This window comes from Myotis nattereri (assembly GCF_964212035.1).
Source record: "Myotis nattereri genome assembly, chromosome: 2".
In the NCBI taxonomy this organism is placed as follows: Eukaryota; Metazoa; Chordata; class Mammalia; order Chiroptera; family Vespertilionidae; genus Myotis; species Myotis nattereri.
In genome coordinates, this window is record NC_138076.1 from 172,718,264 (window position 1) to 172,734,700 (window position 16,437).

Below are 16,437 nucleotides of genomic sequence, written 5' to 3' on the forward strand. Positions count from 1 at the left end.
CCCTTTACTGAAGGATATGGATAGGTTGTTAATGTTTTACCCCATTTGCTTTATCATTGGTTCTCTTTATACATACATTGTTTGTTTTCTGAATCATTTGAATACATCATGTGCTTTTGTCCCTAAAAACTTACGTGTGTTTTCACTTAGAACAGTGGTTCTCAACCTTGACTACACATTAGAATCACCTGGGAATCTTTTTAAAATTCTGATTTCTGGGCCTCATTCTCCAGAAATTCTGTTTCTTTGTTACTAATGTTGTGGCCTCACCCCATAACAAAGAAACAGAATTTCCGGAGGATGAGGCCCAGAAATCAGGATTTCAAAAAGATTCCCAGGTGATTCTAATGTGCAGCCAAGGTTGAGAACCGCTGACTTAGAACAAGGATATTTTCTTATTACTGACTGACAGGACAGATGTCAAACTCAGGAAATAAAATATTGATAAAATACTTTAATCTACCATCCATGAGCTTTACTCTTCTTTGATCTAGAACAGGTTCTCAATCTTTTTTTGTCTATTATGGCATTGGCATTTTGGGAGGAATAGAGCCCCTTAATTCCTTGTATTATTAGAATGTTCTTCATATTGGCTTGCCTGATGTTTCTTTATGATTAGGTTCAGGGTATGCCCTCCTGGTCAGAATATTATATAAGTGAAGTTGTGTTCTTCTCAGGATGTCACATTCAGTCCCCTTTGTCTGCCTGCCTCTCATTGGTGACGTTGATTTTAACCACTCAGTCAAAATGTTGTTCAGTTTATGCACTGTATAGTTATTTTTCCTCTTGCAAGCATTTTTTGGGGAGACTCTTTAAAATCCTGCTCATCAAAATGTCCATAGTAAATTTAGTAGCCATTATTGGTTCTTGCTCAATCAGTCTTTACTGTGGTAGCTACAGATTGGTCATTGCCCAACTCTGGCACTCCTTCTACATACAGCTTTTTGCCTGTTTATTGATCTTTACACACACTTAGTATGAAATTAGTATGTATTTTTCCCAATGATTTATAATGCGTTTTTCCCTTTTATTTATGTTGTTCCAAATTTGACTCTTGGGAGTCCCTTTGGCTACCTCTTGTGCCCTTTTGACATATTCCCATCATTATTTTTAGTATCTTGTTGTTTGTCCCAACAAATTATTCCAGGCTCATCTTGATAATACCTTCCCTACTGTAGCCCTGAAATTAACTATCTGACAAAGGAGCTCTGGTTCCTTCTGGTGACCTCTGGGTGCTAGGTATCCTTATTGCTGCCAGGGTGTCTTCTTAGCCCTTTCAGTAACAGAGCTAGAAAGTGTAAACCCACACATACTCACTTATGATCATACGCCCACACCAATGCCTCCAGTTCCATACCCCCAAGCCCCCAAGCCCCCTCCTTGCTTTTTCGTACTCTATGTTTCTGTGTTTTATCTTCTTCTACATTTACAATCCTGGCTCCTAACATAAAACATTTGTTAATTTAACTTAATCCTACAATACATGTAAAATAATTTGAAGAATGTTGTGTCTCTGCTTCCCTCTTCACAAGAAAAACAACCTGTTCAGGATTGTTTCCAGTCCTTTATCTTCCCTGCCCCTGCCCTCGCCCCCGGACGAGGGTGTGTGCTCAATTACTGTGTTCAGAAGTTACTTCGATTAGTTATTTTATCCTCTCTTTCAAGTGAGTTTATTTTATTCATTTCAAATACAATTGAGTTCATTGTTTCAGTATGCTTTTAGTGTTAAGTTTTCCTCCTCATCCTTGTTGATTTAACTTTAATTCGATATGTGGAATATTAACATATTTCAAAAAGTATATTCCCCATCTCTTTCCCCCCACTCAGTCAGTTGCCAGTTTCATTATCTCCTGGTTTGTCCTTCCTATACACATGAGCAGATGTGTGTATGTGTTATAATTCCCTTTACTAAACAAAAGATAGCATACCTTTTTTTGTTTATATATTTTTTTGCTCTTTGCTTTTTTCATTAAAATATTCTGGAAACACATGCATTTATATATATCTTTCTCATTTTTTATAGCTGTATAATATTCCATTTTGTATATGTACCAGAGTTTATTCAACTCACCTCTTGTGTTTGAATGTTTTGTTTTCCAACATTTTGAATGATAAATAATGCAGCCATGCATAACCGTGCCATATGTATGTTTGTGCTGTCGGGGGATGTACCTTCAGGGTATATTCCTGGAAGTGGGATTATTGGATTGAAGATACTGCCTATTTCCCCTGCACGGGGATTGTTTGCATTCCTGCCCACAATTTATAGGAGGCCTGTTCCCCACAGCCTCCTCAATGGAGTGTGTTATCAAGCTTTTAAAATTTTGCCTTTCAGCCCTAGCCAGTTTGGCTCAGTGCAGAACGTCGGCCTGTGGACCAAAGGGTCCCGGGTTTGATTCCAGTCAAGAGCACGTACCCTGGTTGCAGGCTCTTCGCCAGCCCGTGCAGGAGGCAACCAATCGATGTGTTTCTCTCATATTGATGTTTCTCTCTGTCTTTCCCTCTCTCTTCCACTCTCTATAAAATCAGTGGGAAAATGTCCTCAGGTGAGAATTAACTAAAAAACTAAAATAAAATTTTGCCTTCCATGTGAGTGAGAAATGGAATCTTAGTTTTGTTTTAATTTATATTTCTCTCATGAGTAAGGTAAACATCTTTTTACAAAAGAGCCATTTTATCTTTTTTTGGTGAATTTTCTTTCAGATAGTTTACCTATTTATAGTGTTTTTAAAGTAACTTTATTTATACACATTTTATATACCACAAAGTTCACCCATTTAAAGTATATAACTAATTCAATCATTTTTCGCATATTTGCAGAGTCTTTATTTACCATCTCCCTGACAGTCGTAAGTTCTTTGTATATTAGGGATATTAGTACTTAATCTGTGATTTCTGTTACAAATATTTTCTCCCCATTTACTTCATTTATGGCAATTTTTGCTATTCAGTCTGTTTGTTTTTAATTTTGTTTATCAACCTTTTTTTAAAAAGTCATAATTAGAAAGCCTTTTCCTAACTACACTTAGGTTATAGAAATATTCACCTTTGTATTGTTTTTATTTATTAAATTCAGTTCTTTGCTTAGTTTGGAATTTAGTCTTTTGTATTAGTTGAGGAATGGATCACGTTTGATCTTTTTCCCAATGGCAGTCTTGTTGTCCCAACACCATTTATATAAAAGTCTATCTTTTTTGTTTGTTTGTTTCAGTCTTCACTGAAGGATATTTTTTTCCATTGATTTTAAAGAGAGTGGAAGGAGGGGAGGGGGGAGAGAGGAGAGAGAGAAACATCAATGTGAGAGAGCCACATCAATTGGTTGCCCCCCACTTGTGCCCCAACCATGGTGGGGAATCTGCCACCCAGGTACATGCTCTTGCCCAGGAATTGAACCAGAGACCCTTCAGCGAGAGCCAACGGTCCAACCACTGAGTCACACTGACCAGGGCTAAAAGTCTATCTTTACTGCAAAGATTTGAGATACTGATTTTATCATGTACTGAAGTTGCATGTTAATTTCTGTTTTATTCCATTTATCTGTTCATCTGTGCACCAGTGCCACACTATTTTACTTAAAAGACTTTGTGCTGTGTGTTATTATCTGGTCGGGTCACTTCTTCATAGCCTGTCCTTCGCAGTGTGTCCCTAGATCTTGTATATTTGTTTTCCCACAAATACCAACACTTTTAACTACAGAAAAATCTTGTCATTTTTATTGGGAGTGTATCAGCTTCATATATTGGGGGCTACTGAGATTTTGATGGTGTTGAGACATCTTAAGAACAAGGGCTGTCTTTGTATTTGTGTCTCAGGATTTTTTAGTAGTTTTCTGCATATAGATTTTAAACATATCTTGAGTTTATGCTTAAGTATTTCATCTTCTTTCTTGACTTTGTAAATGGGGTTTTCTTGTTTAAGCATTTGTTTTTATTGAGTTTTGAGTGGAAATTATACTCCCCCTCTCCTATTCCTGCCCCAGATAATCTTTTCTCCCTTGTTTTTCTTGTTCTTACAGTCCCCTTTTGTGTAATTAAGGTGGTTTTACAAGGGAAGGTGATTATACTTCACATGCCTCTAGGGTGGTGCATGGAACCAGGTTTGAATATGTTGGGGATCAAGTCTTGGGGCAAATCCAAATGATGGTTGAATTTATGATTTTGTTTAATGATCTGTATCACTCACTATGCATGCAGCTAGTTCACTGATACTTGGGGAGAAGTAAATGTGACCACTCATCTCATGTAGTTCTGCTGCCAGGCTAGACTGTGCCTAATCTTATGTGGATGTGAAGATAAGACATAAATGAATCATGGGAGTACTAGTTTGGCTTAGGTGTGGGCGCTGGGTTCTAATTCTTATTAATTGCTGGTGACTGAGAACCTCTGGTCTAGTACAGCCTATCAATAGGAATGAGAAAAAAATACTTAACTGTAATCCACCGAGCTACACTCATTGGAGAATTATAAAATTTAGTGTTGATGTTCATTTAATGCAGTATTCAGAAGTTAGTATCGTATTTTAATGATGTTTTTACATGGATTGTCAAAAGGTGATAAAAATGAAAAAAAGGACTTTTGGGGGATCTGAGACTTTGCAGGATAGAAAAGAAATGCATACTTATAAAAGTGTGATTTCTTTGTTTCCTTTGAGCATTAAAAATGCATTATTAAAGAATTAAATCTTTCTAATTTATTTGATCTTTTATCTTTTATAAATATGTACCTTTAAAATGTGGAGTTGGTTTTTAAACTGATTAACTACACTTGATTTTTAAAAAATCTTTTAAGATTATTTCAAATACTGAATTAATGATTTTATGTTTTTCAACTTAATGAAGTTAATCAACCCTTTATGGTGCTTTTGGTTAGTGTTTTATCTTCCCTTATCTATAATTCAGTGAGAAGTGTAATTTTTAAAAGAATTGTATTCAGACAAAGGTATTTATGCAAGCTTTAGACAGACGCTTAGTCATAGCCATCGAATACAGTGAACAGTATGAATTACAAAGAATGTGTATCATTTTTAAATTGTAAATGCATGGCTATATCTGCCAGCAAATCAGTTTTTACAGTCCATACATATTTCTTAAATATTAGTTGTTGAGTGAATAAAAATATTAAGATTAAAAATTGCAAATTCAAAATGGGAACAAAGTATTTTATTGCTCTGTAAGGTATTTTCTGCTTAATGTATATCATCCTGAATTATTATATTTCTTGGTATTTCTGTGTTAACTTTGATTTACTTCACACACCCTGCTTATATTTGCATAACTGTCTCTGCAAGAGAGTTGAGTGCTTACTCCTACACTACCTTCTTCGCCATAGCCATGATTGTACCCAGCATTTGCTGGATTGAACTGCCATTCTGCCATATTTTAAAAACATGTCTTGTTCTTTGAAAATGCCTTGAGTTATTTAATTGTGGTCATCATAGCCTTGCTATTTGCTGCCTTTCAGTCTGCAGTCTTATATACAGAGCATGACCTTCCTGAAAGTCTGTGTACTGAGTCGTGTGCCAGTGACGAGGGAGGGAGTGATTAACCGTCAGGAGAGGCTTCTCAGAGGAGCTGACACTTGAACTGAGCTGTAAAGATGAGGACCAGGCAGAGAAGGGAAGTGAAGATGAGCCAGGCACAGCCTGCGGTGTGGAAAGAGGCCTGCAGTCAGGTTAGGCACATGTGGGAACACCTAGATGCCAGTTGTGTACTGCACAGCTCTCCGGGCACTTCGCATTACGTGATGGAAGAATGCAGTGACTTCAGGCTGTGTTCACCTCAGAGGGATTTGGGGCTTTTGTTCGTTTCTCTCCGAGCTTGTGGTTGTCTTCTCACAGTCGGTAGAATCCCGGGTAGTCTCTGTCCCTGAGCCGTGAGAACTCCTGCCTTGGCTTGCCCTGCCTCCATCGTCCTTGCTGAGGAAGGCCCCCCTGCTGCCCTAGTGACTACCGTTACTTCCTCCTCTTCCAGATTGTGAGACCATAGTTCTGTTTATTTCACTGAAAATATTTGTTGAGAAAATGCTTTTGTGAGACTTTGTTTATTTTAAAATATGTTTTTATTGATTTTAGAGAGAGCGGGAGAGGGGGAGAGAGAGAAGCATTTATATGAGAGAGAAACATCGATCGGTTGTCTCCCATCCACAGCCTGACTGCAGCCTGAGCTGGCAACCTGGGCATGTGCCCCGACCAGGAATGGAACCGGCGACCTTTCAGTGCATGGGACAGTGCTCAACCAACTGAGCAACACTGGCCAGGGCGCTTTTTATGAGACTTTAAATGGAGGTTGTCAATATTAAATTGATTGAAGAAGTTATTTAGAATTAATTACATATTTATATTTGTCTTTTTATTTTCTTCCTCTAGTGTTCTTTTGAAGATGACCACATCCGTTCCTTATTAAAACCTTTAGAACTGGAATTGCAAAAGACAGTGCATACATACTGCGGGAAAATTTACAAAATATTTATCAAACGGCTAACCAAAAGCATCCAGGACCGCTATGATAGACCACCCAAGGAAAGGTGATTCTTGGAGACTACTGAGTCAAATGAATGAAACCAACAGAATGTTAGAGGAAACGTGAAGGAATAGTCTTGGATGAAGTGTTCAGGAAAGAATTGTTCATCTTCAGAATAATTTCTTTTTCCTGAGGAAGTTAAATGAGCAATATATTCATTTAATGAAGAATAAATTAAAGTCTTGACTCCAATAAGAAGACATTTTTCATCTTTGACGTTTTATAATGTTATTTGCTGTCATTCCAGTATTGATGAAAATATTGAATTGTTTGTGGCCTATAGACTGGTTTACTGTTAAGCTCAAGTGAGTAAGAACAGTAGAAGGGGCGGGGTGTATGAATGGAGAAGATGTACCTCATACACAGTAGGTTGCAAACTGAGTATAGCAATAATTTTGTCAGCACTAACCTCACTTTAAATACGTGAGAAAAACGTTTACAGGAGCAGAAAAGATTCTGTTTCTAAAGAAATGTGATGTAACCATTGACAATCCATGTGTGCCTTCATAGATTTCATCTCTGTTTTAAAATCTTTTTGTGACAATCATGTTTAAAATTATTTTTAGATTACAAGTAAACTGCACGTTTAAGATGGCGCTGTATAAGAAAGAGGGAAAACAGTGAAAATTGTGTTTTAGTCTGTGTGTATGCTTGTGAAATATAGTATTTTCATGTGTATATTTTTAACTGTCTTGCCAAACTCAGATCTAAGATCGTTAAATATTTTGAAAATTTTTTTTATCATTTTAAATGAAGAATTTCAGCTTTACTGGGCATTCTGGAAGCAGAAAAAGAAAGGAAAATAAAATGAAAAACTAAATAGTATACCTGTGTGATGGACCAAAATGCATTAAGCTCTGTACTTCTGTGAACAGTAATTTTAGTTACAACAGAGCAGGAGAAAGTGGTCATTTAACTTTTTTTCTTCTACCTCAAAATATATTTGCAAGATATATTTGAAGAAGCAAATATATAGAGCCTTAATTTAAACAACTGTCATGGATCATTGGGATTAAGAAAACCAGTACCTCTGACTACAGGAAAGTAGTTTGGGTCAATGTGAATAGCTTCCCTTTTTGAACATCACTTAAGACAAACTTAAGACAGTTATTTTTTTTTAATGTTGAAAATAGACTTCTCAGTGTTGTTGACCTCTATCTAAGTTTGGAGGGTACATAGAAGGTTGTTGTTAAAGGTCCCCAAATAAGACCATTGCCTGCCTGGCTGCATTAGACTCTTGGGGAGAGCTTGTTGAGAATGAATGCTGGGGCTTACCCTTTCTGGCCCACTGTGTCTAGGATTGGGGTCTGCAAACTTTTTTTTTTAATGAAGAGATTTAAAAATTACACAGAAGTAGAGAGAATACAGTGGTGCTGTTTGTCCGGATCAAGCACTTAACAATATCTTGCCATATTTGCATCATTTATCCTTTTCTTTTTTTCTAAAGTATCTTAAAGAAAATCCCAGACAACATGTTATTTCACCACCGTGAACAGTTCAGTAACTACAATGACATAATACTTCCTCCATGTTAAATGCATCTTAAGTCCTTAAGCAGATTCCTGATTGTCTCCAATGTTAGAATCAGGGCGTAAAAATAAGTCACATTATGATTCTATTTTTAATAAACACCTCAGGTGATTTTGATGTCAGCTAGTTTGGGAACCACTGGAAATCATTTTGCCAACCTCAAGGTTGAAATTAGGATATCATAATTCTTAGCATAGTTGGTGGATTACAATTGTGATTCTGAAATATTAGAGGAAGTACTTGGGTTATTGATAGCATATGAATTTATATTCTAAGCAAGTTCCTTAGGTTTAATTTCCTCAGTGAACAGAGAATCTCAGCCCCATGGGCTCTGATATGATTGGGACCATGTCGAGTGTGGTCGTAGTTGAATCCAGCTGCGCTGTATGCTCTGGTCTCACACATGTGGCTTATTTACATTGCAACACATTCTACATTGTCCATCAGTTGGAAGATTCCTCACCTGGTTTATCCAGATCTGGCCTAATTGGGCCTTTTACCATAAATTGGTTTATGGTGAAAACTTTCCACTTACGGACTATTTTGCCTAAAACTTGGAATATCACAGAAAGTCCATAAAGATATTAAAATGAGTTTTCTGAGTTTATCTTTAGGTAAGGTAACTTTTTCCTTGAGAATTCTCAAGAAATGCAGCTCTTAGCATTAATGAGGTTAAATTATAGGATAACTTAGAGAATATTACATTTCTTTTTATAAAATAGTATACCTATGCAGTTTATATAAATTACATTGTGTATTTTTTTAGTCCATATGTTAGAACAATTCTGACCTCAGAACTATCTCTGGGCTACAGTATTACCAAAGTGGAGTGACTAAAATATAGTCGCACTTCATTTGTATGAAGTAGTTATCTTAAGAGAATATGGAAAACTTTTAGAAATATATATTGTGATACATTTTAAGAAAATACAGCCCTGACTGGTTTGGCTCAGTGGATAGAGCGTCGGCCTGCAGACGGAAAGGTCCCAGGTTCGATTCCAGTCAAGGGCATATGCCTGGTTTGCAGGCTCAATCCCCAGTAGGGGGCGTGCGGGAGTGATTCTCTCTCATGGATGTTTCTAGCCCTCTCCCTTCCTATCTGAAATCAATAAAAATATATTTTAAAAAAGAAAAAAATACATACCCCGCCTCCCCCCCCCCCCCCCTGAAGAATAGTTCAGAATGTATTAGGTAACCCAGTTACCTTTGGATGCTTTAGAGCCTGAAGTAATATTACTGCTTACTGCTGCTCTCATCTTACCTCCAGTCAGATGTTAGTGGTGTAATGGGAAGAAAATCAGACTGTGAACTAGGTCTGTATTCTCTTCCTGGTTAAGGGACTCCAGGTTGTTTAACCTTCTCTGTGCCTTGGGTTTGCAAGTAATGAATATGCCCTTCCAACCTCATGAGACCCAGCAGTCATGAGTTAGGAAGTTTTGAGACTCAAGAGAGAATGGATTTGAAAACATTCTGCACGGCCTCTGTCATGCACGTCCATCAGCGTTGCTGTGGAAGGTCTGCCTTGCCCTGTTGTCCCCTTCGGCTGAATGTTTTCTGACATGCATGGTTTCTCTAGTATTAATTTGCTTATATGAGGTAAGGAAGAGTTTTTAAGGAAGAGAAAGCAGAGAAAAGAATGATATAAGTGAATGATCAAAAAAAGAAGGAAAAGAGAGGAAGTGAGAAAAGGGAGGAAAGATGGGAATGAGAGAATGGCAAAAGGCAGAGTAGGAAAAGATGGAATGAGAGTGGGAGAATCGAGGTGGAGTGATGGAGAGAAATGGTGTGGAAACAGTCACTGGCGGAGTTGTAGCCCCCACCCTGTGCTGCTGCCCGCCGCCTTCCTCCAGTGCAGTGCTCGGCCCTCAGGGTCGGGGTGCTGGCTTCATGGAGGAGGCAGCATGGCTCCCTTGTTTGATTTGTTGATGCTAGAGTTGTTTCCCAGTCACTCTACTCACTTATTTAGAGCTAATGATTGAACATGATTTTCATTATTATTTTCTGGGTCCCAGTTTATGAGGTAGGGCCTGTGGAAACACAATGACAAGCATCTTCCCTTAGCATTGTCCTTTTAGTCATCCTGAATGTTGGCTTAGGCAAGACCACCACACAGAGTCACCAGAGAGGCTAGGGTGGAGGGATGGTTTCATAAGGTGTGAAGGGGCCCAGGAACTTTCTGCATCATTTTTCCAAGATGATGCTGATAGGAAGCCAGGTTTGGGAATCACGGCCCTCCCTTGAGTGGCAGCTTAAACAGTCAACATCTGTTGACTCCTCAATAGCATATTTTCAGTTGAACTGGAAGAATGGATTCAAGAGAACGGGAGATAGCAGAAATACATGAAAGGGAAAGACCTTAAGAGAGAGTACTCACTGTCTTTTCCCGCAGTCTATATTGTAAGTAATACGGTGGTGCTGATCGGCCTTAGTCGTAGTCAGAACCTCTTTGAGGTGTTTAGAGTGACCATTGATCTGTTTTTTTAAAAATAGCTTTTTTGGTTCCTTAGAGTAAATTAAGAAAAGTAGGGGAGCTATATGTTAAGTGTGGGGTCAGTTATCCATTTATTAAATGTAATTTCAAGTGTCTTAAAACAACTGCCTTTTAATATTTAATAAAAGTAGATTAAAGAATGATTTGTATGTAACAGTTATCTTCTTATATATTGCCAAAGCAACTCTTTTTTGCCTATTAAATTCTGGCCGAACTGTTCTGATGTTTATTGTTTCTTAATTCATTGAACATGAAACTAGATTTTTTAAAACTAAGTTATAATGTTATATAAACTTAAGACAACTCTAAAAGGTGGTACAAGAATGTTCTTTTGTAAAACTGAAAAGGAATATGATGTTAAATCAACTATCTAGCAATAGAATCATGAGGAGAACATGAAATAGCATATTGGACTAGGCAATTTGAAGTTGATTATAAATCAATGTCACACTCATTTTTAAATGGAAAATATGTTTCGTCACCTCACCTATCAACAATTCCAAGTGTCTAATGGGATTTGTTTCTTTAGAATTATCTGTAGTCTCAGTTTTAAAACAGAGAGCCATTGAAAATATATGAAGAAAAATGAAAAATTCTCTCACTACTAATACTGTGAGTGTTATTTGGAGGATCTGTGGTCAGACATTTTGATATCAAACTTAACTGCTGTGGAGCCATTGATTATGTTTAGTATATGTACAGGCTGATTATGTGAGCATATTCACGCACACAACACCATAGCAACTGTGTGTGAAAATTGAACACAATGCAACCACGTATGTTGCGTAAAAAGTAAATTGACTTTGACTATGATGGAAAATAGCTATTTTCAACTTTTGTATAAAATCTCTTCAGGGAATATTGGAATGTTGTGCTAAAATAATTCAGGGCTTGTAGTATAGCTGTAGAATACATCATTTATTCAAAATTTAGCAGAACACACATGCTTCGTATTCGTTATTTGAGAGCTGGACCAATGGTTTTTGATGGGTGCTATAACAGAAGATCTATGAAGGAGATGGTTTGCACCTGTTCCCGAAATCAAACACTGGGAAAGATTGCAGATGTTTCCATTTTTTACAAGCATTTCGCATAAATGTTTTAATTATTTGAGTAGAATGTTTGTAAAGCTGCAGAAGTCCTCTGGTGTACTGTGATATGTAGAGGTTACCACCCTTAAACTACTTTTTACCTTAAAATATTGTGGTTTTAGAAAAATTTGGATGTCTTCCTCCAAGTATTTTATGTATCTTGACATTTATTAAAGGGGAATATAAGATTATAGATGCCACTATTACCTGAGAATAATGGAAAGTTGCTTCGTTTTGTTTTGGGTGAGTTCAACTCATCTTTTTGTTGAGAAACTGTGTTGCTGTTACTAAAAAAACCCATCTCAATAAATGTTTAATTTCTCCAAATGATGTGTCTGAGTTATTCTAGAAATCATAAACAGCTTTGGAATGTTTAGGGTTAGGATGCTTGATAACTAGGAGTCCAGTAGCTGTATCCTAAGGGATAGATTTTCCTCAAGTGCTTCGTACTGTAGAATAACTTATAGAGGCCATGAGTTCCTTATGGTTAACCTCAAAATGAAATGATAAAAAGAGAGTTGGGCCTAAGAAACAAGTTGAAGATCAGAAGGATGCCATTAAAAAGCTGATAAATTAGGACCAGAAAAGATAATTGAAAATTGTTGACATAGAAAGGTTTGGCACAGTAAGTCAGGTGCCACTCACCAGGGGCAGAATAATCCCAATATATTTGTAAACGCTTAACCATGAGGCTGAATGAAGAATTTCCCAGTCAGGCCTAGCTTCCCTTTGAAAGAATTAGCTTGCAGAACTCTCTCAGGTTAATCCTGCAATTCCTCAGCAAAGTGTATAAGTGTATAAGGAAAAGGGAAAATAAAGGAATGGGGAAAGGCATAGAAGAATAAAAACACACCAAAAGAAAATGTACTATTGGAAAAAGTAAAATCAAGATCCAAAGTTTAAAATGGGACAAAGTAATATTTTTATTTTGTTATTTTTATTTTTTGTCTTCATATTCCTTGGCAATAGGGGAAACTGTCACCTCCCACCTTTTATTGTTTTGAATTTAATGGGGGAAGGGTGAATGGTGTCTTGTCTTTTTTCTAAAGGGTAGGAATTTGCCACATGTTTACTGGTCCTTTGCTTTCCTTGTTTTTTGAAGCAGTCTTTCAGAAGGCATCCTTCACATTGGCATGGGCTGATCACATGTTCTTAGTGAGCAAAAGCATGAAAGCTTTTCCACATTTCAAGTTAAGCAGGAATTCCCCAAATGATTAGAATTAGAAAGTCTTATCTTCTGGGCAACATGCTATATTTTAATGCCTTGGTAATAAAACAGAGAACTGGACCATATTCTTCAGGTTGTGGAGGGTTTCTGATCATTCCATGGAACCTATCTGAGGTATGGTAGTAAGGAGCAAACTTTTGGCTTTATTGGCATTTTCTTTCAGGGTCTTTAAAACCTGGCCCACTGAAACCACTTTTTTGTGTGCTCCTTCCAGCAATCCTAATCTGCCATGGCCATAAACACTTGCATAGCAAAGTCCAGCCTCCTTAGCAAGAACCACCTCTGGAACTGTGGTCATATTGATAATATCCACCCCCCTCTCCCCCCCACACACCCGGTACAAAACATGAAGCTTTCTGTCCATGAACTAAAAGTCCTTCAATTGTGAGCACTGTCCCTTTTGAGTGGTACCAGAATCCTAGCTTCTTAGCAGTCACTATGAGGACCTCTCTGGTTTGGGGGCAGAATGGCTCAGCTACTGGGATATGGCACACTCCTCTGGCACTGGAGTGACTCCCATCATAGAAGGTCTGAGCCTCATGGTGGTCCTGTTGATGAACTTGTCAATAATGACAATATCACCCAGCTGAATCTTTTCCCTCTAGGAACTGAAAGCTGTGGTCTCTATGACAGGAGTACAACCCTCCTCCTTCAGAGCCCAGATGTTTGCCTGATGGTTGACTTTTGAAGGCCCCGTACCTTGCAAGGAGGACGCCATCAGCATTCTCTGTCTTCCCCAAAATTAAGGCATCAGAAGGCTTGCCAAACAAAGCATCCACATATTTCTTGGTTCTTCCTTCTAAGATTTCTGGATCATCCAGGCCTGTTCCACCAATGATTCCAATCTTCATAGCTGTAGGGGTGGCACCTGAGGCCATATCTGCACCAGGAGGAGGTGTTGGGTGGGCACGGGGGCAGAGAAGCAGAGCCCATAGTACCATATTTTTCCATGCATAAGATGCTATTTTTTTCTAAAATCGTTAGTCTGAAAATCCAATGGGCGTCTTATACATGGAAGTCAGCTGAGGAGGGAGCCCTGTGGGTGCGTAGATGCCCATACCTTGTCAAACAGGCTTCCTCCAATCACAAGCCTTATTGTTACTGACGTCAGCTGATGAGTAATTGGAGGTGGAGGTGGAAAGTGCGAAGATGCAACAGGGACCTGAGTGTTCTGAGCCCATAAGGATGTCGAAAAATAAAAAGATAAATACTGGTAAGCGATTGTCTTACTCTGCAACATTCAAACTGAATGTAATCAGCTATGCAAAAGAGCATGGAAATAGAGCTGCAGAGAGGCAATTTGGACCTCCTCCCACTGAGTGTATGATCAGACAGTAGAGAAAACAGGAAGAACAACTCCTTAAGATGCCAAAAAAGAAGGCCTTAAGAGGAAAACCAGCAAAATGTTTAAAATATTGATTTCTTAATTTTGGGTTGGAAAACGGCGTCTTATACATGGCGGCATCTTATACACGGAAAAATATGGTAATATTTTAAATAATTTTGTACAGTAATCTACCAAAATACACAATAATTCTTATATATCAAACATAGAAGTTTACATATAGCAAAATCTCCCAGAAAATAGGATATTGTTAAAGCCACCATCATTTTGTCAATCTTGAATAAGCTTCTTTCTGAATTTGCACATCAAGACCAAAAATAAACATGTATCAGAGGATTTGAACAATGCAATAAATAAATACCATGTTTTATATCCATATTTATAGAATTTAGTAACCTGCAAAGAAAACCTTCATAAACTTGTGTATTACGTAAGATTGCCTAGGATGAGAATTGACTACAAGTGACAGAAGCCCAAAATAATGGTGACTTAAAGATAAAAGCTCATTTCTCTATCACGTCAATGTGGTTGTCAAGTCTAATTTGGAGTTTCTACTGTGCTCAAGGACTCAATCTCTCTCTTGCCTGCTCCTTTGTCATCTCCAGTAAAGGGCTTCTACCAGTGGCACAAGAATGTATTTCTTCTTCCACTTAGCATGTCTACTTTCTGATAGCAGGGAAGAAGAAATGGAAGGGAAAGAGCCTGTCTCCAGCTTTCATACCACTTTTGGGGATTATCACAGATTACATTCCTTTGGCTCAGAACCTAGTCATGGACTCTGTAGCTGCAATGGAGGTTGGGATATCTTTACATGTTCTTCACATGGGCCCAGATAAAATTTGTCATGTCAACTGCTGCTGCTGAAGAAGAAAAGAATATATATTAAGGGAAAACAATCACTGAGACACTTTGCACATCTGAAAATGTTTTAGTCTGTATTTGCCCTATTGAATAATTTGGCTGTTTATAGACTCTGAGCAATTTGTTTTTCAAATTTTCAAAACATTGGTTTATTGTTTTTTTAACTTTCTATATTGTTTGTATTAAGTTTCTCTGGGTGTGGGGGAGGGGGTATATATTTATATCTATAAGGAATTGGTTTATGCAATTATGGAGGCTGAATAGTCCTATGATCAGTTGCCCACAAGCTGAAGACCCAGGAAACTGGTGCTGTAAGTCACTCCAAGTCTAAAGGCCTGAGAACCAGTGGAAATGATGGTGTAAATCCCAATCTAAAATGAAATCAGTATCTCAAAGCAAAACTTGCTTTCCCATGTTCTTTGCAGCATTATTCACAGTAGCTAAGATATGGAAACAGCTTAAGTGTCTGTGGATGGATGAATGGATAAAGGAGGTGAATATATATATATTCTATATATATATATATATAATATATTTATATATATAGATATATATACATAATATATATAGAATATATTTATTACTATAGAATATATATATATATTCTATAGTAATAAAAGCATAATATGCTAATTAGACCAGACGACCTTCTGGATGAAGCCAGGGCTGTGAGGGAAGTCCGGGTCCCCGGTGCCAGAGGGAAGCCAGTGCCGGCAGCTAGGGGAAGGAAGGCCTGCTCTTGCATGAATTTCGTGCACCGGGCCTCTAGTGTATATATATAATGGAATATTATTGAGTCTTGTAAAAAGAAGGAAATCCTGCCATTTATGACCACATGGAAAAGTCACCGAAATACAAATACTGCATGATCTCATTTATATGTGGGATCTAAAAATGTTTAACTTGCTGAAACCGGTTTGGCTCAGTGGATAGAGCGTCGGCCTGCGGACTGAAAGGTCCCAGGTTCGATTCTGGTCAAGGGCATGTACCTGGGTTGCAGGCATATCCCCAGTAGGAGATGTGCAGGAGGCAGCTGATCGATGTTTCTCTCTCATCGATGTTTCTAACTCTCTATCTCTCTCCCTTCCTCTCTGTAAAAAATCAATAAAATATATTAAAAAAATAAAATAAAATAAAAATGTTTAACTTACAAAAGCATAGAATAGAATGGTGGTTACCAGAGGCTAGCGGAAATGGAGAGATGTTGGTTGGAGAGTACAAAATTCTAGTTATAAGTAGAGTAAATTCACCCTGGATGGGTAGCTTAGTTGGTTAGAGCATTGTCCCAATACACCAAGGCTGCAGATTCCATACCCATTCAGGGCACATACAAGAACCAACCAATAAATGCATAAATAAGTGGAACAACAAGTC

General features: G+C 37.8%; 1 protein-coding gene and 1 pseudogene across 2 annotated transcripts in view; one reads left to right on the top strand and one right to left on the bottom strand.

Moving 5' to 3' along the window:
* GXYLT1 (glucoside xylosyltransferase 1) overlaps nucleotides 1-7,305 on the top strand; it is a gene marked incomplete at its 5' end in the record, with an annotated part of 38,291 nt that extends 30,986 nt beyond the window's left edge. Inside the window, one exon of the mRNA XM_081083137.1 lies at nucleotides 6,364-7,305. Within this exon, the coding sequence (XP_080939263.1) occupies nucleotides 6,364-6,525 (162 nt within the window). The 3' untranslated portion in view covers nucleotides 6,526-7,305. The remainder of the gene's footprint in view (nucleotides 1-6,363) is intronic.
* Nucleotides 7,306-12,885: 5,580 nt separating this feature from the next.
* Nucleotides 12,886-13,735, bottom strand: LOC308514877 (S-methyl-5'-thioadenosine phosphorylase-like; annotated as a pseudogene). The gene has a single exon. The product of its transcript is annotated as an S-methyl-5'-thioadenosine phosphorylase-like (transcript).
* Nucleotides 13,736-16,437: the final 2,702 nt, after the last annotated feature.